Source organism: Pseudophryne corroboree, unplaced genomic scaffold, assembly GCF_028390025.1.
Source record: "Pseudophryne corroboree isolate aPseCor3 unplaced genomic scaffold, aPseCor3.hap2 scaffold_1411, whole genome shotgun sequence".
Taxonomy (NCBI): domain Eukaryota; kingdom Metazoa; phylum Chordata; class Amphibia; order Anura; family Myobatrachidae; genus Pseudophryne; species Pseudophryne corroboree.
This window is the reverse complement of record NW_026968037.1, coordinates 102,727-125,614: the sequence shown is the minus strand read 5'-3', so window position 1 is coordinate 125,614 and position 22,888 is coordinate 102,727. Positions and strand designations below refer to the sequence as shown.

General features: G+C 49.2%; 1 protein-coding gene across 1 annotated transcript in view; it reads right to left on the bottom strand.

Moving 5' to 3' along the window:
- LOC134995857 (zinc finger protein 271-like) overlaps positions 1-22,888 on the bottom strand; it is a 69,508-nt gene that overhangs the window by 11,529 nt on the left and 35,091 nt on the right. The window contains exon 6 of the mRNA XM_063951140.1: positions 6,110-6,443. Within this exon, the coding sequence (XP_063807210.1) occupies positions 6,110-6,443 (334 nt within the window). The remainder of the gene's footprint in view (positions 1-6,109; positions 6,444-22,888) is intronic.

Here is a 22,888-nt window from a genome sequence, read left to right as displayed (position 1 = left end):
CAGGAAGTGTAGAAATCGACCTAGTTGAATTTTCTTCGTGGGGCCTTCCTGGCCTTACCCACGCAACATATTTTCACCACATGTGGTGATGACGTTGTGCGGTCACCTCCTTCCTGGCTTTGACCAGGGTAGGTATGACCTCTTATGGAATGCCTTTTTTCCTTCAGGATCCGGCATTCAACCGCCATGCCGTCAAACGCAGCCGCGGTAAGTCTTGGAATAGATATGGTACCTGCTGAAGCAAGTCCCTTCTTAGCTCCCCAGGCCCTTAGTCCTCTGTGAGCATCTCTTGAAGTTCCGGGTACCAAGTCCCTCTTGGCCAATCCGGAGTCACGAGTATAGTTCATACTCCTCTATGTCTTATAATTCTCAATACCTTGGTTATGAGAAGCAGAGGAGGGAACACATACACCGACTGTTACACCCACGGTGTTACCAGGACATCCACAGCTATCGCCTGAAGGTCTCATGACCTGGCGCAATACCTGTCCCGTTTTTTGTTCGGGCGGGACGCCATCATTTCCACCTTTGGTCTTTGCCAATGGCTCACAATCATGCGGAAAAACTTCCCTATGAAGTTCCCCCTCTCCCAGGTGGAGGTCATGCCTGCTGAGGAAGTCTGCTTCCCAGTCGTCCACTCCCGGAGAGAACACTGCTGACAGTGCTATCACATGATTTTCCGCCTAGCGAAAAATCCTTGCAGTTTTTTCACTGCCCTCCAGCTTCTTGTGTCGCCCTTTCTGTTTACGTGGGCGACTGCCGTGATGTTATCCCACTGGATCAATACTGGCTGACCTTGAAGCAGAGGTCTTGCTAAGTTTAGAGCATTATAATTTTGCTCTTAGCTCCATCTATGTGGAGAGAATTCTCCAGACTTGATCACACTTTCCTGGAAATTTTTTCCCTGTGTGACTGCTCCCCAGCCTCTCAGGCTGGCCTCCGTGGTCACCAGCATCCAATCCTGAATGCTGAATCTGTGGCCCTCTAGAAGATGAGCACTCCGTAATCACCACAGGAGAGACACCCTTGTCCTTGGATATAGGGTTATCCGCTGATGCATCTGAAGATGCGATCCGGACCATTTGTCCAGCAGATCCCACTGAAGAGTTCTTGCGTGAAATCTGCCGAATGGAATTGCTTCGTAATAAGCCACCATTTTTACCAGGACTCTTGTGCAATGATGCACTGACACTTTTCCTGGTTTTAGGAGGATCCCGATTAGCTCGGATAACTCCCTGGCTTTCTCCTCTGGGAGAAACACCTTTTTCTGGACTGTGTCCAGAATCATCCCTAGGAACAGTAGACGTGTCCTCGGAAAAGCTGCGATTTTGGAATATTTAGAATCCACTCGTGCTGTCGTAGAACTATTAAAGATAGTGCTACTCCGACCTCCAACTGTTCTCTGGACCTTGCCCTTATCAGGAAAGCGTCCAAGTTTCTTTTAAGAAGAATCATCATTTCGGCCATTACCTTGGTAAAGACCCGGGGCGCCGTGGACAATCCAAACGGCAGCGTCTGAACTGATAGTGACAGTTCTGTACCACGAACCTGAAGTACCCTTGGTGAGAAGGGCAAATTTGGACATGTAGGTAAATGTCCCTGATATCCAGTGACACCATATCGTCCCCTTCTTCCTGGTTCGCTATCACTGCTCTGAGTGACTCCATCTTGATTTGAACGCTTGTATGTAAGTGTTCAAATATTTCAGATCTCACCGAGCCGTTTGGCTTCAGTACCACAATATAGTGTGGAATAATACCCCCTCCCTTGTTGTAGGAGGGGTACTTTGATTATCACCTGCTGGGAATACAGCCTGTGAATTGTTTCCAATACTGCCTCCCTGTCGGAGGTAGACGTTGGTAAAACAGACTTCCGGAACTTGTGAGGAGGAGACGTCTCGAATTTCCAATGTACACCTGGGATACTACATGTAGGATCCAGGAGTCCCCTTGCGAGTGAGCCCACTGCGTGCTGAAACTCTTGAGATGACCCCCTACCGCACCTGAGTCCGCTTGTACTGCCCCAGCGTCATGCTGCGGACTTGGCAGAAGCTGTGAAGGGCTTCTGTTCCTGGGAATGGGCTGCTTGCTGCAGTCTTCTTCCCTTTCCTCTACCCCTGGGCAGATATGACTGGCCTTTGCCCGCCTGCCCGTATGGGGACGAAAGGACTGAGACTGAAAAGACTGTGTCCTTTTCTGCTGAGATGTGACTCGGGGAACAAAAGGTGGATTTTTCAGCTGTTGCCATGGCCACCAGGTCCGATGGACCGCCCCTTTATACGGCAATACTTCCATGTGCCGTCTGGAATCTGCCTCACCTGACCACTGTCGTGTCTTCGTCTGGCAGATATGGACATCACATTTACCCTTGATGCCAGAATGCAAATATCCCTCTGCGCATCACGCATATATAGAAATGCATCCTTAAAATGCTTTATAGACAATAAAATCTTGTCCCTGTCAAGGGTATCAAAATTTTCAGTCAGGAAATCCGACCAAGCCCCCTCAGCGCTGCACATCCAGTCTGAGGCGATTGCTGGTCGTAGTATAACACCAGTATGTGTGTATATAGTTCTTAGGCTATTTTTCAGCTTCCTATCAGCTGGCTCCTTGAGGGCGGCCGTATCTGGAGACGGTAACGCCACTTGTTTTTATAAGCGTGTGAGCGCCTTATCCACCCTAAGGTGTGTTTCCCAACTCGCCCTTACTTCTGGCGGGAAAGGGTATACCGCCCATAACTTTCTATCGGAGGAACCCCACGTATCATCACACACTTCATTTAATTTATCTGATTCAGGCAAAACTACAAGTAGTTTATTCACACCCTACAAAATGCCCTTATTTGTGGTACTTGTAGTATCAGAAATATGTAACACCTCCTTCATGCCCTTAACATGTAACGTGTGGCCCTAAAGGAAAATACGTTTGTTTCTTCACCGTCGACACTGGAGTCAGTGTCCGTGAGGTAAATGGGCGATTTTACAAGCCCCTACGGTGTCTGAGACGCCTGGACAGGTACTAATTTGTTTGCCGGTCGTCTCATGTCGTCAACCGGCTTGCAGCGTGTTGACATGATCACGTACTTCCACAAGTAAGCCATCCATTCCGGTGTCGACTCCCTAGAGAGTGACATCACCATTACAGGCAATTTGCTCCGCCTCCTCACCAACATTTTCCTCATACATGTCGACACACACATACCGACATACAGCACACACACAGGGAATGCTCTGATAGAGGACAGGACCCACTAGCCCTTTGGGGAGACAGAGGGAGAATTTGCCAGCACACACCAAAATGCTATAATTATACAGGGACAACCTTTATAAAAGTGTTCCTCCCTTATAGCATTTAATATATATTTATATCGCCAAATCAGTGCCCCCCCTCTCTGTTTTAACCCTGTTTCTGTAGTGCAGTGCAGGGGAGAGCATGGGAGCCTTCCCCTCAGCCTTTCTGTGAGGGAAAATGGCGCTGTGTGCTGAGGAGAATAAGCTCCGCCCCTTTTCGGCGGGCTTTTTCTCCCGGTTTTTAAGAACTGGCCTGGGTTAAAATACATACATATAGCCTTAATGGCTATATGTGATGTATTTATTTTGCCAATAAGGTACTTATATTGCTGCCCAGGGCGCCCCCAGCAGCGCCCTGCACCCTCCGTGACCAGGTCAGTGAGCCGTGTGACAACAATGGCGCACAGCTGCAGTGCTGTGCGCTACCTTCATGAAGACTGTGAAGTCTTCTGCCGCCTGTTTCCGGACCTCCGTTCTGCCGTCTTCTTCAGCGTCTGTAAGGGGGATCGGCGGCGCGGCTCCGGGACGAACCCCAGGCTGACCTGTGTTCCGACTCCCTCTGGAGCTCAGTGTCCAGTAGCCTAAGATCCCAATCCATCCTGCACGCAGGTGAGTTGGAGATCTCTCCCCTAAGTCCCTCGTTGCAGTGATCCTGTTGCCAGCAGGAATCACTGAATGAAACCTAAAAAAAAACTTTTCTAAACAGCTCTTTAAGAGAGCCACCTAGATTGCACCCTTCTCGGACGGGCACAAAAACCTAACTGAGGCTTGGAGGAGGGTCATAGGGGGAGGTGCCAGTACACACCATGTGACCTAAAAGCTTTTTTAGATGTGCCCTGTCTCCTGCGGAGCCCGCTATTCCCCATGGTCCTGACGGAGTCCCCAGCATCCACTAGGACGTTAGAGAAATCAGGAGTATAATAGGGGCTGATGTCTCCTGATGTATGAGATACACCAGAGAGTGTGGGGAGGAGACTGGTCAGATCTCTGGACTGGTAAAAAACAGTGACATGATGTGATGGGAGAACAGGAGTATAATAGGGGTTGATTGCTCCTGATGTATGAGATACACCAGAGAGTGTGGGGAGGTGACTGGTCAGATCTCTGGACTGGTAAAACACAGTGACATGATGTGAGGGGAGAACAGGAGTATACTAGGGGCTGATTGCTCCTGATGTATGAGATACACCAGAGAGTGTGGAGAGGAGACTGGTCAGATCTCTGGGCAGGTAACACACAGTGACATGATGTGAGGAGGATATCAGGAGTATAATAGGGGCTGATGTCTCCTGATGTATGAGATACACCAGAGAGTGTGGGGAGGAGACTGGTCAGATCTCTGGACTGGTAAAACACAGTGACATGATGTGAGGGGAGAACAGGAGTATAATAGGGGTTGATGGCTCCTGATGTATGAGATACACCAGAGAGTGTGGGGAGGAGACTAGTCAGATATCTGGGATGGCAACACACACAGTGACATGATGTGAGGAGGAGAGCAGGAGTATAATAGGGGCTGATGGTTCCTGATGTATGAGATAGACCAGAGAGTGTGGGGAGGAGACTGGTCAGATCTCTGGGCTGGTAACACACAGAGACATGATGTGAGGAGGAGAGCAGAAGTATAATAGGGGCTGATGTATGAGATACACCACAGAGTGTGGAGAGGAGACTGGTCATATGTCTGGACTGGTAACACCCAATGACATGATGTGAAGGGGAGAGCAGAAGTATAATAGGGACTGATGGGACCTGATGTATGACATACACCAGAGAGTGTGGGGAGGAGACTGGTCAGATCTCTGGGCTTGTGCCACACAGTGACATGACGTGAGTAGGAGAGCAGGAGTATAATAGGGGCTGATGGCTCCTGATGTATGAGATACACCAGAGTGTTGAGAGGAGACTGGTCAGATCTCTGGGCTAGTGACACACAGTGACATGATGTGTGGGGGAGAGCAGGAGTATAATAGGGGCTGATGGCTCCTGATGTATAAGATACACCAGAGAGTGTGGGGAGGAGACTGGTCAGATCTCTGGGCTGGTAACACACAGTGACATGATGTGAGGGGGAGAGCAGGAGTATAATAGGGGCTGATGGCTCCTGATGTATGAGATACACCAGAGAGTGTGGGGAGGAGACTGGTCAGATCTCTGGGCTGGTAACACACAGTGACATGATGTGAGGGGGAGAGCAGGAGTACAATAGGGGCTGATGGCTCCTGATGTATGAGATACACCAGAAAGTGTGGGGAGGAGACTGGTCAGATATCTGGGCTGGTAACACAGTGACATGATGTGAGGGGAGAACAGGAGTATAATAGGGGCTGATGCCTCCTGATGTATGAGATACACCAGAGAGTGTGGGGAGGAGACTGGTCAGATCTCTGGGCTGGTAACACACAGTGACATGATGTGAGGGGGAGAGCAGGAGTATAATAGGGGCTGATGGCTCCTGATGTATGAGATACACCAGAGAGTGTGGGGAGGAGACTGGTCAGATCTCTGGGCTGGTGACACACAGTGACATGATGTGAGGAGGAGAGCAGGAGTATAATAGGGGCTGATGACTCCTGATGTATGAGATACACCAGAGAGTGTTGGGAGAAGATTAGTCAGATCTCGTAACACACAGTGACACGATGTGAGGGGGGTGCAGGAGTATAATAGGGGCTGATGGCTCCTGACTCCCTCCACTGGGCACATACATTTTCCTAGTTAGTTTGTACTGACAGAGGAGGGTGTAGGATAAGAGATTGCTGTAGTGACTGAGCAGGGAGAATATGTGACTCTTTTCTGTAATAAGTGTTTATTACTCACCTGTGCTGATATCTGTAGGGATCTCTTCCTCCTTACACTGCTGATCACCCCTCACATACGTCTCTCCTTCCTCATTATTAGTCACATAGCTCTTTTCTTCTCTCTCTGTATCGTCTGCCTTTATATTGGTCACATATGCCTCTTTTTCTTCTTCCTCTAAATCTTCTGCCTTTATTTTAGGCACATACGTCTCTTCTTCTTCCTCTATATCTTCTGTCCTTTTATTAGTCACATACGTCTCTTCTTCTCCCTCCATATCTTCTGCCTTTATATCAGTCACATACTTCTCTTCTCCCTTTATATCTTCTACCTTAATATCAGTCAGTTCTTCACCCTATATGACAAATAACAATAAAATAACATTATATGCAATTTATCTGATTTGTAGCAAGCGATGATTATAACCTTTTGTGCCACGGGTGGCAGTATTTCTGACCTAGCGTAGTGTGTGAACTGTTTGCGTGCTGCTGCGGTGAAGGTGTATCGTGACTGGACAAACAGCACATTGCAAATAACCGATGTGGAAACAGTGGAGCACCACGTGCCATTGATGTGAGAGGTGAATGTCAGCGACAAAGGTGCATGAGGGCCGACCAACACACTACAGTGGAATAGCTCACTGTCAAAATGAACCTGGGAGCCACCAGACATGTGTAAAATTATAGTTCAGCCCATCTTACTGCTGTCCGTTATTAGCTGGTGCTCATAATAATGTGACTCAATTGTGTATTATGTTTAGTTAGTGCCCAGATGGGCACTTGTTTTTTTTTTTTTTGTTCTGCACAATTAAACTACCTACAGCTAGATTTCATGAAAACCCTGGACTGGTGTGCTGTTTTCCTGGCTGCTGTGTGTATGGAGGTGCCCATCTACCCCAGGAGAGAGCACCCCTACCCTGATCTCCTCACGATTAGTGGAAGCGAATGTGAGCAACACAATGAAAATTGCAGCAGTAGGAAAAGTTTATGTTGAAAATTGAAAGTGACAGACGCCAATCTGTTGTTTTGGACATCAACTTATATACAGTGAAATTCAAGTGGTGGCATCGACAGATACTTAGAGAATACAGACTCTGCTTCACACCTACACTCAAAGATAACATGGAAGATATTGTTAAGGCTTTGCTGCAGGCTACCTCAGATCAACAGGAAGCTACCCCGGTGCAACTAGCCACTACTGAGGAAATCCACAGACCTCAACTGGAGCTTAAGGAACTTCACGAGCAACAGCACTAAGACCACCAGGCCTTACAGGAGCTGGTACAGCAGCTAGCAGCCCGGTCAGGAGATACTTCCATGAACGTTCTAACTAACTCTAGCTCCATATGGGCCAGTCACTTTCTGGAAAAAGATGACCCCGAGTGATGATGTTGAAGCTTATCTAATCACTTTTGAAAAAACGCAGCTAGAGAGTCAGCCTAAAGATCAGTGGGAAAGCCTTGTGCCACCAATCCTGTCTGGAGAACTGCAAAAATCCTATTTTGACTTGTGCCTGACTGATTGATTAGGAGTCACAGTATTGGTCATGCCCAACAAGCTCACTGCTGGGAATACCAAACAGAAAACCCTCCCTGCTCTAAAATGCATGACCTCATCCATCTCACCACAAAGTGGCTACAGCCGGAGTTTCTGACAAGACCATAGAAAGGGTTGTTATGGATCGATATCTATGGTCCCTACCTACAATCCTGTGAAAGTGGGTGAGCCAAGCAGTCCCTAAAACAGAAGACCAATTGGTTGAAATATTTGAGAGGTATGTGACAGCTGAGGAACTGCTAAGTGATTGGGGAGCCAGTGAATCATGAGAGCAGTAGTGGATGATTGGGGAGCCAGAGAATGATGAGAGCAGTAGTGGATGATTTGGGAGTCAGAGAATGATGAGAGCAGTAGTGGATGATTGGAGAGCCAGAGAATGATGAGAGCAGTAGTGGATGATTGGGGAGCCAGAGAATGATGAGAGCAGTAGTGTATGATTGGGGAGCCACAGAATGTTGAGAGCAGTAGTGGGTTATTGGGGAGCCAGAGAATGATGAGAGCAGTAATGCATGATTGGGGAGCCAGAGAATGATGAGAGCAGTAGTGGATGATTGGGGAGCCCGGGAAAGATGAGAGCAGTAGTGTATGATTGGGGAACCAGAGAATCATGAGAGCAGTAATGGATGATTGGGAAGCCAGAGAATGATGAGAACAGTAGTGGATGATGAGAGCAGTAGTGGATTATTGGGGAGCCAGAGAATGATGAGAGCAGTAGTGGATGATTGAAGAGCCAGATAATGATGAGAGCAGTAGTGCATAATTGGTGAGCCACAGAATGTTGAGAGCAGTAGTGGGTGAATGGGGAAGCAGGGAATAATGAGAGCAGTAGTGGATGACTGGGGAAGCTGGGAATAATGAGAGCAGTGGTGGATGATTAAGGAGCCAGAGAATGATGAGAGCAGTAGTGAATGATTGGGGAGTGGGGGAAAGATGAGAGCAGTAGTGGATGATTGGGGAGCCAGATAATGATGAGAGCAGTAGTGGATGATTGGGGAGCCAGATAATGAGGACCGCAGTAATGGGTGATTGGGGAGCCAGAGAATGATGAGAGCAATAGTGGATGATTGGGGAGCCAGAGAATGATGAGAGCAATAGTGGATGATTGGGGAGCCAGAGAATGATGAGAGCAGTAGGGGGGTACAGAATAATGTACCTCCTACTGAGATAGGAAATGTTGTGGGACCAGTTGATTGGCTGCCTGACTGTGAACCAGAAAAGAGATATTTGCCTTAGAGCAGATAAATGACACTATTCTGGTCAAAGCTAGAGAGAAGGTAAAATTGATTGATGGAAACCCTGTAGACCCAGATAGTCAGGTGTTATAGCCTCACATGGCAGTACATCAGGATTTTCTGCATAAAGTGACTAAGAAAGGGAAAGATATTGTGGAACAATTGGTAGTCCCCAAGGCATATAGAAGAATGGTATTAGACCTGGCTCATGGTCACATAACTGCAGGTTACCTAGGGGCAGAAAAAACCACTGCGAGAATTTTACAGAGGTTTTTCTGTCCTGGGGCCCATAAAGGATGAAGTATCTGAATATTGTGCATCCTGCCCTGAATGTCAGTATCATGCTCCAAGACCACATTTTAAAAGTCTACTTGTCCTGTTACCCATTTTTGAGGTTCAGTTCCAAAAGAATAGCTATAGATTTGATTGGATCTCTAATAAAATCCACACATGACCATCAATATATTTTGATGATAATGGATTATGCTACCAGATACCCAGAAGCAATATCATTGCACAATACATCAAAGACTATTGCGAGAGAACTAGTACAAGTCTTCAGCAGGTTAGGAATACCAAAGGAAATTCTGACCAGGGTACCCCAATTTTGTTGAAAATCATGAAAGAATGATGCCAACTGTTTAAGGTGACTCAGATAAGAACCTCCGCATATCACCCCCAGGCTGATGGGTTAGTGGAGAGGTTTAACAAAACTTTAAAGAAAATGCTAAAGAAAGTGCTGGATAAAGATGGAAGAGATTGGGATTAATTGCAGGAGAGGATGGCTGCAGTGATGCAGACAGTGGGAGAGCACTTGGAACAGGCCCAACAGGGCACAGCAGCAGGTGTACAATCACAATGCCCAGTTATGTGTCTATACTCCTGGGGACAGAGTGCTTGGTTTGGTTCCTATAGTAGAAACTAAACTTTTGGCTAAGTGGCATTCCCCTTTGAAATCTAATAAAAGTGATGGAGGCTAATTATAAAGTGTATAAGCCCGGGAAAATAAAGCCAGAGCAGATCTACCATACAAATCTTATAAAACCTTGGAAGGACAGAGCAGCTCTGTCAGCTATCCCAGTCCCTCAGTAAACCTTTGGTTGTTAAAGTAACAATGGGGGTAATTCTGAGTTGATCGCAGCAGCAAGTTTTTTAGCAGTTGGGCAAAACCATGTGCACTGCATGGGGGAGGGGGGGGCAGATATAACATGTGCAGAGAGAGTTAGATTTGGGTGTGGTGTGTTCAATCTGCAATCTAAATTGCAGTGTAAAAATAAAGCAGACAGTATTAACCCTGCACAGAAACAAAATAACCCACCCAAATGTAACTCTCTCTGCACATGTTATATCTGCTTCCCCTGCAGTGCACATGGTTTTGCCCAACTGCTAAAAAATTTCCTGCTGCGATCAACTTGGAATTACCCCCCATGTGCGCTGCAGGGGAGGAAGATATAACATGTGCAGAGAGAGTTAGATTTGGGTGGGTTATTTTGTTTCTGTGCAGGGTAAATACTAGCTGCTTTATTTTTTACATTGCAATTTAGATTGCAGATTGAACACACCACACCCAAATCTAACTCTCTCTGCACATGTTATACCTGCAGTGCACATGGTTTTGCCCAACTGCTAACAAAGTTACTGCTGCGATCAACTCAGAATTACCCCCAATAGCTTAAACTCTCTCTTCTGTCTAACAGCCGGTGGCTAGAGATATTTCTCATAAAAAATAGAGTTTTGTTTTTAGACATACGGGTAAAACAACAGTCATACAACATGACCTAATCACTGACCCAGGGATTGAGGTTATCCTAGAGACCTATCCTAGAGATCTAGGTTATCCTAGAGATTCCTTCCAACAGGAATCAGTGTCTACAGAAACTAAAAAAAAGTTGGAGTTGGGGGAATTGAAGAGCCACATCGTGAGTGGTCAAGTCCTGAAGCCAGAAGGGAGTTTACGCTTCTGCAATGATTTCCATAAATTCAATAACGTATCAATGGGCTAATTCAGTAGAGATCGCAAAAGCGATCCTTAGTGCAGTTAGCCAATGTCCTGTGATCTCTTCTCTAAAATGTAAAAACCTCTCCCTGACTAAAAGGCAGAGGCATTCAAGAAGTGGTATGCACCTCCTACTGCATTTGCAATCCTTAATGAATCAGGCCCAACATTCAATGCCTACCCAATGCCTTGGATGGATGAACTTATTGAAAGATTAGGAACAACTTGAGCACTCTAGACTTAACCGAAGGGTATTGGCAAGTGGCATTAACCAAGAATGCCATTTGGGTTATATAGGCATCCACCACCTAACAAAGGATGATGGACAGAATTATAAGGCCCATAGACAGTATGCTGCTGTTTATCTGGATGATAATCATCTGTAGTCCTGATTGGCAGTCTAACATACCCTGAGTACAAGCAGTGTTGGACTCCATCCATAAAGCAAGATTGACAGCCAACCTCAACATAAGTTGTCTAGGGATGGAAGAAGTAAAGTATCTTGGCTACACCACTGGCAGACGTGTGATAAAGCCCCAACTTAATAAAATTAAGGCAATACAAAATTGGCCACCACCAGTAAATAAGAAGTAGGTGAGAGTGCTCTTAGGAATCACGGGGTATTATAGAAGGTTTTTACCCAAATTTGCTACAACTGCAGTCCCAGTGACAGTCCTTACCAAGGGCAAACAGAAAATTATGGTTACGTGGAGTCCTGAGGCCGAAAAGGCTTTTCAGGTGTTGAAAGTAGAGTAGCATTGTGTACCCAATGAGTTCTGATGACTCCTGACTTTCAAAGAGAATATGTGGTGCAAACTGATGCATCGGATGTAGGGATAGGTGCGGTCCTGTCGCAGAACAAAAAGGGTGAAGAACATAGTCTTATTTACTTAAGCAAAAGGTTAAAAAAATGAGTTCACCTATGCCACTATTGATAAAAGAGCATTGATAATAAATTGGGCATTAGGAGCTCTCAATTACTTCTTGCTGGGCAGAAAACTCCGGTTGATCACTGATCATGCCCCATTGAAATGGATGTCTGAGAATAAAGAGCAATGGGAAAGTAATGATGGTTATTTGTGGTTCTCAACACTGCAAAACATAACATTTTAAGAGCACAGGCCAGGAAGCAAACTGTCCAGTGCAGACACTTTGTCTTGTGTGTTTTGTTTGGGGGCTGCAGTTGTTCCGCTCCACAGGTTGAAACCAATTGCGGAATATGTGATAGAAGCACTGGAAAGTGACAAACAGGAGCTATGGCCCTCATTCCAAGTTGTTCGCTCGCAAGCCGATTTTAGCAGCTTTGCACACGCTAAGCCACCGCCTACTGGGAGTGAATTTTAGCTTCTTAAAATTGCGAACGAAAGATTCGCAATATTGCGAAAAGACATCTCTGTGCAGTTTCTGAATAGCTCGAGATTTACTCTGCCAGTGCGATCAGTTCAGTGCTTGTCGTTCCTGGTTTGACGTCACAAACACACCCAGCGTTCGCCCAGACACTCCCCCGTTTCTCCAGCCACTCCCGCGTTTTTCCCAGAAACGGTAGCGTTTTTTCCCACACGCCCATAAAACGGCCTGTTTCCGCCCAGTAACACCCACTTCCTGTCAATCACATTACGATCGCCTGAACGAAGAAAAAGCCGTGAGTAAAATACCTAACTTCATAGCAAATTTACTTGGCGCAGTCACAGTGCGAACATTGCGCATGCGCACTAAGCGGAAAATCGCTGTGATGCGATGAACTCGGCGAACAACTCGGAATGACCACCTATGTTTGTCCCAGGTTTTTGGCCTATATCAAGGGCGGAACTACTGGCAGGGCAGGCAGTGCATTGCACTGGGGCCCCGCCGCACTCAAGGGCCCACAATGAGTCACAAATGACTCATTGTATCATGCCGCCACACAGCAGGCACCAGCGCTCCCGTCGGGTCTGTGTCCCGCTGCCCGCCCGCAGCCAGCACCAGACAGGCTGTCGCCCGCCGCCTCTGTAACACACTCAGCGGCAGCCCGGCTACAAGGGAAGGAGCAGGAGGGGTCCCGGCCGAAGAGGGAGGAGGGTCCGTCCCTCCCTCAAACGTATTAGTCGGTCAGACTCTCAGGTCTCACTGGCTGCTGCTGCTGGCTCTCTCCGGGGCCTCCTCCTCCACACGTCCTCGGTCCTCCTCCTATAATAAAATGCTGCTGCACAGTGTCTTGTCAATCAGGAAAAGGAGGGAGGGGCAGCTAACTCAGCTCCTCCCCCTTCCTGTTTATATTCCGCCTCTCCCTCAGCTTTCTCTCTCTCTCTGTGTTTGGGCGCCGGGGATCTGACAAGCATCACGCCAAGATCTTGTGGCCGTCCCCAGCGCCCACTGTGATAATAAGAGGGAGGGAGAGAGAGAGGAGCTGGAGCTGCTGGTCATTCCCTAATTTCCCTATGTGCATGGCCATGGTGAGTCTCCATTTGCTTGTATTACTGCCTGCAGCAACCCTCTCCCTCTGGTAGGAATTAGGTGTTTTAATTGTGTTGCATCACATGTGTAAACACAAAATAAATATATATATGTGTGTGTGTGTATATATATTTTATATTGTGTGTGTGCATAATTTTTTATATTTTTCTTATGAAAAAAATTTATATTTTTATATATTGAGTTTCATCTCTTGCCTCTGTATCACCGATGCCATGTGTTTTTCAGCCGATAAAGATGGCCTCTAATTTGATACTGCGTTAATTACCATCAATCATTAATCGCAATATCCGTGTTTTCACCTACCAAAGCGGCACCGCAGCTTTTTGTATATCCCCCCCCCCCTTGTCTGTTTCTATATTTTGCCGTTTTAAGTAGTTACATCACCACCACCTGTTAGGGGTCTCCCTTACTCCATTTCCGCACACGTCGTTGGTAAAATGCTAAGCACAACTCATATCGTGATAGGCTGTATGTAATGCAGTACAAGACGGCTGGGGTGCCAGTACTCTGTACAAATGTGTATTTTATTTATTTTTTTAGCGCCAAAAATTTACACGGGAAATGATTGCATCTTTTTGTTTAAAAAGTACGCGTTTGGCCGTATTCTTGGTGCTCCAACCGTCTCGCACTGCATTACATCCGGCCCCATGGGTTCAAAGAACGAAGTAACGAAGCGCTAATGCGGCTCCCTCTACTGCCCGGGAATCGTCTCTGACGCTGCACTGAGGAGCCGGAGCCAGCGGAGAGGGTAAGTATCTTTCTTTCTTTCGCCGTAATGTGTAAAAAGGGGACGCTGTCTGCCGTTATGTGTAACAAGGGGACGCTGTCTGCCGCTATGTGTAACAAGGGGACGCTGTCTGCCGCTATGTGTAACAAGGGTCGCTGTCTGCCGCTATGTGTAACAAGGGTCGCTGTCTGACGTTATGTGTAACAAGGGGACGCTGTCTGCCGCTATGTGTAACAAGGGGACGCTGTCTGCCGCTATGTGTAACAAGGGTCGCTGTCTGACGTTATGTGTAAAAAGTGCACGCTGTCTGCCGTTATGTGTAAAAAGGGGACGCTGTCTGCCGTTATGTGTAAAAAGAGGAATCTGTCCGCTGTAAGGTGTAAAAGGGTCTCTACCTGGTGTAGTGGTGCTACTGTGCGGCGTAATTTGAATAATGGAGACTACTGTGCACCGTTTTATGAATTGGTATTATTTTGTGGCCACACCCCTTCCCCACGAAGCCACGCCACTATGTATTTTTGCGCGCGCCTACGGCGCGGACTGCCCCTGTTTTGCATGCAGGGGTGGGGCTCCGATGCCGTTTCTTGCACACAGTGCTAAAATGTCTAGTTACGGCACTGTTGCTAGGTATCCATTTCTCTGGCCCTGAGCAGGTCCCCCTCACCAAATACTCTCCAGGGGTGAGGGGGTGGACTTGGATGGGATATATGTGTGTGTGTGTGTGTGTGTGTGTGTGTGTGTGTGTGTGTGTGTGTGTGTGTGTGTGTGTGTGTGTGGCAAAGCATTTTGTCGCACCTGGGCCCACCGCTCGCTAGTTCTGCCACTGGCCTATATATGTTAGAAACTCCAGGAAGATGTGTGTGATTGCTGTGCTGAGAGCTTTTGGGCTATTGAAAAAAAGCCTTAAAAAAGGTTCCTGGGAAGTAAGTGGATGTGAGAGAGAAGGGAGGGCTCCAGCCAAAAGGCCCATTTCGGGTCTTTGTCACAATCCTGACTGTAGGTTTATATTTGGTGACTTACCCCTGCCATCTGTCCTGGATCCTGTGTCTTTTCACTCACGGAGTTAAACAGCTTGTCAGCACTATGAGTTTTCCTGAGTTCTCTGCCTGAGAGGTAATCAGCTCCACCTGTGGTGATCTCCTGTGTGAGGCTGAATTCAGTAATCTAAAAGCAAGCATCCTGTGTTTTGCAGAAGTCCAGGCTTCAGTGTTCTCTTGGCCTGCTAGGCCTCATTCTACATCACAGCCTTGGCTAGAGTAGTCACATGACAGTGACATCACCTAATCCTGCCCACCAATCATCAAGGACCAGGAAGTATAAATCAGGAGGCTGAGTTGGAATCTGGGCCAGTTCCTTGTGTCACATACAGCCTTGTGTGGGTCTTAAGCTGAGCTCCCTAAAGGTAACCTTTGTACCTAAGTTCCTGTGGAAACTCTGTTCCCTTGTTACCGTTTGGTTTATTTGTGTGTTGCCATTTGATTTCACCATTTCCCTGAGTCTCAATGTAAAGGTACAGCTGCAATGTTTCGTCTTAAAGGCACAGTACTGAATTCCGTGTTCTCCACTGAAAACCACAGCTGTCGTGTTTCAGTTTTACTACTGTTGTAGTTGGGATCTCCAGGGCTCAGTGCCTCGTGCCTCAGCATCTCCGTGCCTCAGCACCTCCGTGCTTCCAGCATCTCTGTGCCTCAGTACCTCCGTGCTTCCAGCACCTCAGTATCTCCGTGACTCAGCATCTCCGTGCCTCAGCACCTCAGCATCTCCGTGCCTCAGTGCCTCAGCACCTCCGTGCTTCCAGCACCTCAGTACCTCCGTGCCTCAGTACCTCCGTGCCTCAGTACCTCCGTGCTTCCAGCACCTCCGTGCCACAGCACCTCCGTGCCTCAGTACCTCCGTGCCTCAGCATCTCCGTGCTTCCAGCACCTCCGTGCCTCCAGCACCTCCGTGCCTCAGCACCCCTACGCACCCCAGTGTCTCTACGCACCCCAGTGCCTCCACGCACCTCAGTGCCTCCACGCACCTCAGTGCCTCCACGCATCTCAGTGCCTCCAAGCACCTCAGTGTCTCCAAGCACCTCAGTGTCTCCAAGCACCTCAGTGTCCGCAAGCACCTCAGTGTCCGCAAGCACCTCAGTGTCTCCAAGCACTCCGTGCCCTTTAGCACAGTTGTACCTGGTATTCTTCACTGATTCATCAGTGCCTTTCCAGTTCTGTCTTTCAGGAGACCTTCAGCATGCCTCCTGTCTGCCGACCTAATCCTGCATGAGGAGAACCTAGATTCGGCCATCTCTGCTGCGGTTCCTCTTCCCAGTCACCGGAAGAAACCCAGAGTCCACAACAGTCCCAAACCAGGTCAGTGGTAGTATTCATATAATCCTCCAGTCGCCCGCACAGACTTCACTAACACCGGGTTCACAAAACCTTAGTCATGACAGTAGGAACTGGCCACATGGACCCGTCCGAAAGTGTTTGTCTGACGCATGACCTCCTAAGCAATACTGCAGGACGCTTGGAAGGTCTGGAGTCGACTCAGCATCGATTGGCACATTGTCTGCATCGGAATTCGTCCTCCAGAGATTCTATGACCTTCTGCTCTAAGACTCCTGACCAACTGCAGATTTTCTACCAGATGTTACTACAGTTACAAGAACTTTTGCCTAGTATTCTCTCTGTGATGCCTGATCTCCTCAGGAATACTACCAACGTTGTTGATCCTGTTTTGTCCCATCCAGTTAATAGAGTCTCTTCCTCTGCGCAAGGGAAAGTTTTTCATCAGAGCTATCCACGGCCCAAGCTCTCTGAAGCTGAACGTCAGCGGCGTAAGGAGCTACATCTCTGTCTTTACTGTGGAAATTCTGGTCATTTTGTTAAAGACTGCATTCTTCGCAAGCCAGGTAATAGTGACAAATCTCAGTATCATAGTGCTCATGTCTACAAGTCATCCACAGTATCCGATCCTTCTGCTGCTGACGGGGGTATCAAGAAGGCTACTCTTCTGAGAGAGACTCAAATTTATGACTGGGGTCCGGTGGTTAAAAGACCTTATCCCAAGTTGGGTGTCCAGAGAAGAATGTTCAAGCCATTTACAGTCACAGAGGAGTCCGTGTCCACAGCCCCAGGAGGGGCATCTTCAGAGCGTCCAGCCCCAGGAGGGGCATCTTCAGAGCGTCCAGCCCCAGGAGGGGCGTTTTCAGAGCGTCCAGCCCCAGGAGGGGCGTCTTCAGAGCGTCCAGCCCCAGGAGGGGCGTCTTCAGAGCGTCCAGCCCCAGGAGGGGCGTCTTCAGAGCGTCCAGCCCCAGAGAGTCTTCAGAGTGCTGCCCAGCCAGTGAGTCTTCAGAGTGCTGCCCAGCCAGTGAGTCTTCAGAGTGCTGCCCAGCCAGTGAGTCTTCAGAGTGCTGCCCAGCCAGTGAGTCTACAGAGTGCTGCCCAGCCAGAGATTCTACAGAGTGCTGCCCAGCCAGAGATTCTACAGAGTGCTGCCCAGCCAGAGATTCTACAGAGTGCTGCCCAGCCAGAGATTCTACAGAGTGCTGCCCAGCCAGAGATTCTACAGAGTGCTGCCCAGCCAGAGATTCTACAGAGTGCTGCCCAGCCAGAGATTCTACAGAGTGCTGCCCAGCCAGAGATTCTACAGAGTGCTGCCCAGCCAGAGATTCTACAGAGTGCTGCCCAGCCCCGTGAAGAGGGGGCTCTTGCCTCAGCCCAGCCCCGTGAAGAGGGGGCTCTTGCCTCAGCCCAGCCCCGTGAAGAGGGGGCTCTTGCCTCAGCCCAGCCCCGTGAAGTGGGGGCTCTTGCCTCAGCCCAGCCCTGTGAAGAAAGGGCTCAGCCCGTCCCGGTTCCAGCCGGTCCAGCAATACTCCAGGCCCTGCCTGTCAGTCCGTCCCGGTTCCAGACGGTCCAGCAATATTCCAGGCCCTGCCTGGTCAGTCCGTCCCGGTTCCAGCCGGTCCAGCAATACTCCAGGCCCAGCCTGGTCAGTCCGTCCCGGTTCCAGCCGGTCCAGCAATACTCCAGGCTCCGCCTGGTCAGTCCGTCCCGGTTCCAGCCGGTCCAGCAATACTCCAGGCTCCGCCTGGTCAGTCCGTCCCGGTTCCAGCCGGTCCAGCAATACTCCAGGTTCTGCCTGGTCAGTCCGTCCCGGTTACAGCCGGTCCAGCAATACTCCAGGACCAGCCTGGTCCATCTCCTTTGGCTCCAGCCAATTCAAGTATCCTCGGATCCAATCCAGTCCTACTCGTCCAGCCAAAGCTTTCTTCAGTTTCATCCTCTAAGCCTGCCAAAGATAGTCCAAGTATCTCCTTCCGTAGGAATCCGACCATTCAGGTTGGTCATGTAGGAGTCTCTCCTAGCTCAATACTAAGTTCTCCGCCAAAGAATTTAAAGTTACAGTGCACTTCTAGGTCATTTTCAAACTGTGTATCTAAAGGAGATTCGTATTTTCCGTTAGACTTGGACTCAGACTCTGAATTTGATCCAGTTTATGATGCTACTCCTTTCCTGGGAGGTGCTGTTCCTTCCTGTTATGCTTCCATGCATGAAGAGGTTCCAGAATCACCAAAAAGCTCTACAGGTCTCTGTATGAAAAGTCCTCGTTATAGAACAAGATTTAATTTAAGCCTCAGTGGAGTGCTAGCTTCGAAAGCACAATCTTCTCGCACTACAAAACGAGGAGAGGAACCTTCTACAGTTTATTCCTCAGTCCTTTCGGATGAAGGAAATTCCAGTCTTGTCTATGATGGATGGTCTACCTGTTCTGAAGATGAAGATCAGGAAGACTTCTAAAGAATCCAGCTTAAGTTTTGTTCTGGACCCTCTGGTTTCCACTTTTTAGAAGCTTTGTGTACAAGTTATTCATCAAGATCCTCTAAGATTCAAGATGGGTGTCCGGAGTCCACCCTTGAAGAGGGGGATACTGTCACAATCCTGACTGTAGGTTTATATTTGGTGACTTACCCCTGCCATCTGTCCTGGATCCTGTGTCTTTTCACTCACGGAGTTAAACAGCTTGTCAGCACTATGAGTTTTCCTGAGTTCTCTGCCTGAGAGGTAATCAGCTCCACCTGTGGTGATCTCCTGTGTGAGGCTGAATTCAGTAATCTAAAAGCAAGCATTCTGTGTTTTGCAGAAGTCCAGGCTTCAGTGTTCTCTTGGCCTGCTAGGCCTCATTCTACATCACAGCCTTGGCTAGAGTAGTCACATGACAGTGACATCACCTAATCCTGCCCACCAATCATCAAGGACCAGGAAGTATAAATCAGGAGGCTGAGTTGGAATCTGGGCCAGTTCCTCGTGTCACATACAGCCTTGTGTGGGTCTTAAGCTGAGCTCCCTAAAGGTAACCTTTGTACCTAAGTTCCTGTGGAAACTCTGTTCCCTTGTTACCGTTTGGTTTATTTGTGTGTTGCCATTTGATTTCACCATTTCCCTGAGTCTCAATGTAAAGGTACAGCTGCAATGTTTCGTCTTAAAGGCACAGTACTGAATTCCGTGTTCTCCACTGAAAACCACAGCTGTCGTGTTTCAGTTTTACTACTGTTGTAGTTGGGATCTCCAGGGCTCAGTACCTCGTGCCTCAGCATCTCCGTGCCTCAGCACCTCCGTGCTTCCAGCATCTCTGTGCCTCAGTACCTCCGTGCCTCAGCACCTCCGTGCTTCCAGCACCTCAGTATCTCCGTGACTCAGCATCTCCGTGCCTCAGCACCTCAGTGCCTCAGCATCTCCGTGCCTCAGTGCCTCAGCACCTCCGTGCTTCCAGCACCTCAGTACCTCCGTGCCTCAGTACCTCCGTGCTTCCAGCACCTCCGTGCCACAGCACCTCCGTGCCTCAGTACCTCCGTGCCTCAGCATCTCCGTGCTTCCAGCACCTCCGTGCCTCCAGCACCTCCGTGCCTCCAGCACCCCTACGCACCCCAGTGTCTCTACGCACCCCAGTGCCTCCACGCACCTCAGTGCCTCCACGCACCTCAGTGCCTCCACGCATCTCAGTGTCTCCAAGCACCTCAGTGTCTCCAAGCACCTCAGTGTCTCCAAGCACCTCAGTGTCCGCAAGCACCTCAGTGTCCGCAAGGACCTCAGTGTCCGTAAGCACCTCAGTGTCTCCAAGCACCCCGTGCCCTTTAGCACAGTTGTACCTGGTATTCTTCACTGATTCATCAGTGCCTTTCCAGTTCTGTCTTTCAGGAGACCTTCAGCATGCCTCCTATCTGCCGACCTAATCCTGCATGAGGAGAACCTAGATTCGGCCATCTCTGCTGCGGTTCCTCTTCCCAGTCACCGGAAGAAACCCAGAGTCCACAACAGTCCCAAACCAGGTCAGTGGTAGTATTCATATAATCCTCCAGTCGCCCGCACAGACTTCACTAACACCGGGTTCACAAAACCTTAGTCATGACAGTAGGAACTGGCCACATGGACCCGTCCGAAAGTGTTTGTCTGACGCATGACCTCCTAAGCAATATTGCAGGACGCTTGGAAGGTCTGGAGTCGACTCAGCATCGATTGGCACATTGTCTGCATCGGAATTCGTCCTCCAGAGATTCTATGACCTTCTGCTCTAAGACTCCTGACCAACTGCAGATTTTCTACCAGATGTTACTACAGTTACAAGAACTTTTGCCTAGTATTCTCTCTGTGATGCCTGATCTCCTCAGGAATACTACCAACGTTGTTGATCCTGTTTTGTCCCATCCAGTTAATAGAGTCTCTTCCTCTGCGCAAGGGAAAGTTTTTCATCAGAGCTATCCACGGCCCAAGCTCTCTGAAGCTGAACGTCAGCGGCGTAAGGAGCTACATCTCTGTCTTTACTGTGGAAATTCTGGTCATTTTGTTAAAGACTGCATTCTTCGCAAGCCAGGTAATAGTGACAAATCTCAGTATCATAGTGCTCATGTCTACAAGTCATCCACAGTATCCGATCCTTCTGCTGCTGACGGGGGTATCAAGAAGGCTACTCTTCTGAGAGAGACTCAAATTTATGACTGGGGTCCGGTGGTTAAAAGACCTTATCCCAAGTTGGGTGTCCAGAGAAGAATGTTCAAGCCATTTACAGTCACAGAGGAGTCCGTGTCCACAGCCCCAGGAGGGGCGTCTTCAGAGCGTCCAGCCCCAGGAGGGGCGTCTTCAGAGCGTCCAGCCCCAGGAGGGGCGTTTTCAGAGCATCCAGCCCCAGGAGGGGCGTCTTCAGAGCGTCCAGCCCCAGGAGGGGCGTCTTCAGAGCGTCCAGCCCCAGGAGGGGCGTCTTCAGAGCGTCCAGCCCCAGAGAGTCTTCAGAGTGCTGCCCAGCCAGTGAGTCTTCAGAGTGCTGCCCAGCCAGAGAGTCTACAGAGTGCTGCCCAGCCAGAGAGTCTACAGAGTGCTGCCCAGCCAGAGAGTCTACAGAGTGCTGCCCAGCCAGAGATTCTACAGAGTGCTGCCCAGCCAGAGATTCTACAGAGTGCTGCCCAGCCAGAGATTCTACAGAGTGCTGCCCAGCCAGAGATTCTACAGAGTGCTGCCCAGCCAGAGATTCTACAGAGTGCTGCCCAGCCAGAGATTCTACAGAGTGCTGCCCAGCCCCGTGAAGAGGGGGCTCTTGCCTCAGCCCAGCCCCGTGAAGAGGGGGCTCTTGCCTCAGCCCAGCCCCGTGAAGAGGGGGCTCTTGCCTCAGCCCAGCCCCGTGAAGTGGGGGCTCTTGCCTCAGCCCAGCCCTGTGAAGAAAGGGCTCAGCCCGTCCCGGTTCCAGCCGGTCCAGCAATACTCCAGGCCCTGCCTGTCAGTCCGTCCCGGTTCCAGACGGTCCAGCAATATTCCAGGCCCTGCCTGGTCAGTCCGTCCCGGTTCCAGCCGGTCCAGCAATACTCCAGGCCCAGCCTGGTCAGTCCGTCCCGGTTCCAGCCGGTCCAGCAATACTCCAGGCTCCGCCTGGTCAGTCCGTCCCGGTTACAGCCGGTCCAGCAATACTCCAGGCTCCGCCTGGTCAGTCCGTCCCGGTTCCAGCCGGTCCAGCAATACTCCAGGTTCTGCCTGGTCAGTCCGTCCCGGTTACAGCCGGTCCAGCAATACTCCAGGACCAGCCTGGTCCGTCTCCTTTGGCTCCAGCCAATTCAAGTATCCTCGGATCCAATCCAGTCCTACTCGTCCAGCCAAAGCTTTCTTCAGTTTCATCCTCTAAGCCTGACAAAGATAGTCCAAGTATCTCCTTCCGTAGGAATCCGACCATTCAGGTTGGTCATGTAGGAGTCTCTCCTAGCTCAATACTAAGTTCTCCGCCAAAGAATTTAAAGTTACAGTGCACTTCTAGGTCATTTTCAAACTGTGTATCTAAAGGAGATTCGTATTTTCCGTTAGACTTGGACTCAGACTCTGAATTTGATCCAGTTTATGATGCTACTCCTTTCCTGGGAGGTGCTGTTCCTTCCTGTTATGCTTCCATGCATGAAGAGGTTCCAGAATCACCAAAAAGCTCTACAGGTCTCTGTATGAAAAGTCCTCGTTATAGAACAAGATTTAATTTAAGCCTCAGTGGAGTGCTAGCTTCGAAAGCACAATCTTCTCGCTGTCACGAACCGGTCTCTCACCTTTGCGGGTTCTGGGGTTCATCCGTTGCCAGTGCGGTTGCTCGCGGTGCTGTGCGCCCGTGTGGGGACACGGCGTGATCAATGGCACAGGTAATGCAGAGTCTGGGAACTGTGAGTGCGGGGACCAAATGGCCTAAGGCACTGCGGTGTGTCTGCTGTATAGGAGGTGGCTATGTTGGAGACCAAATAGCTAATACTGAGCACTTGTGAAAACACCTGTGGGCAGGTGTAAGCCAATCCCGTGCTTGTGCTGCCTTTAAGTAGGCTGGGATTATGTCACT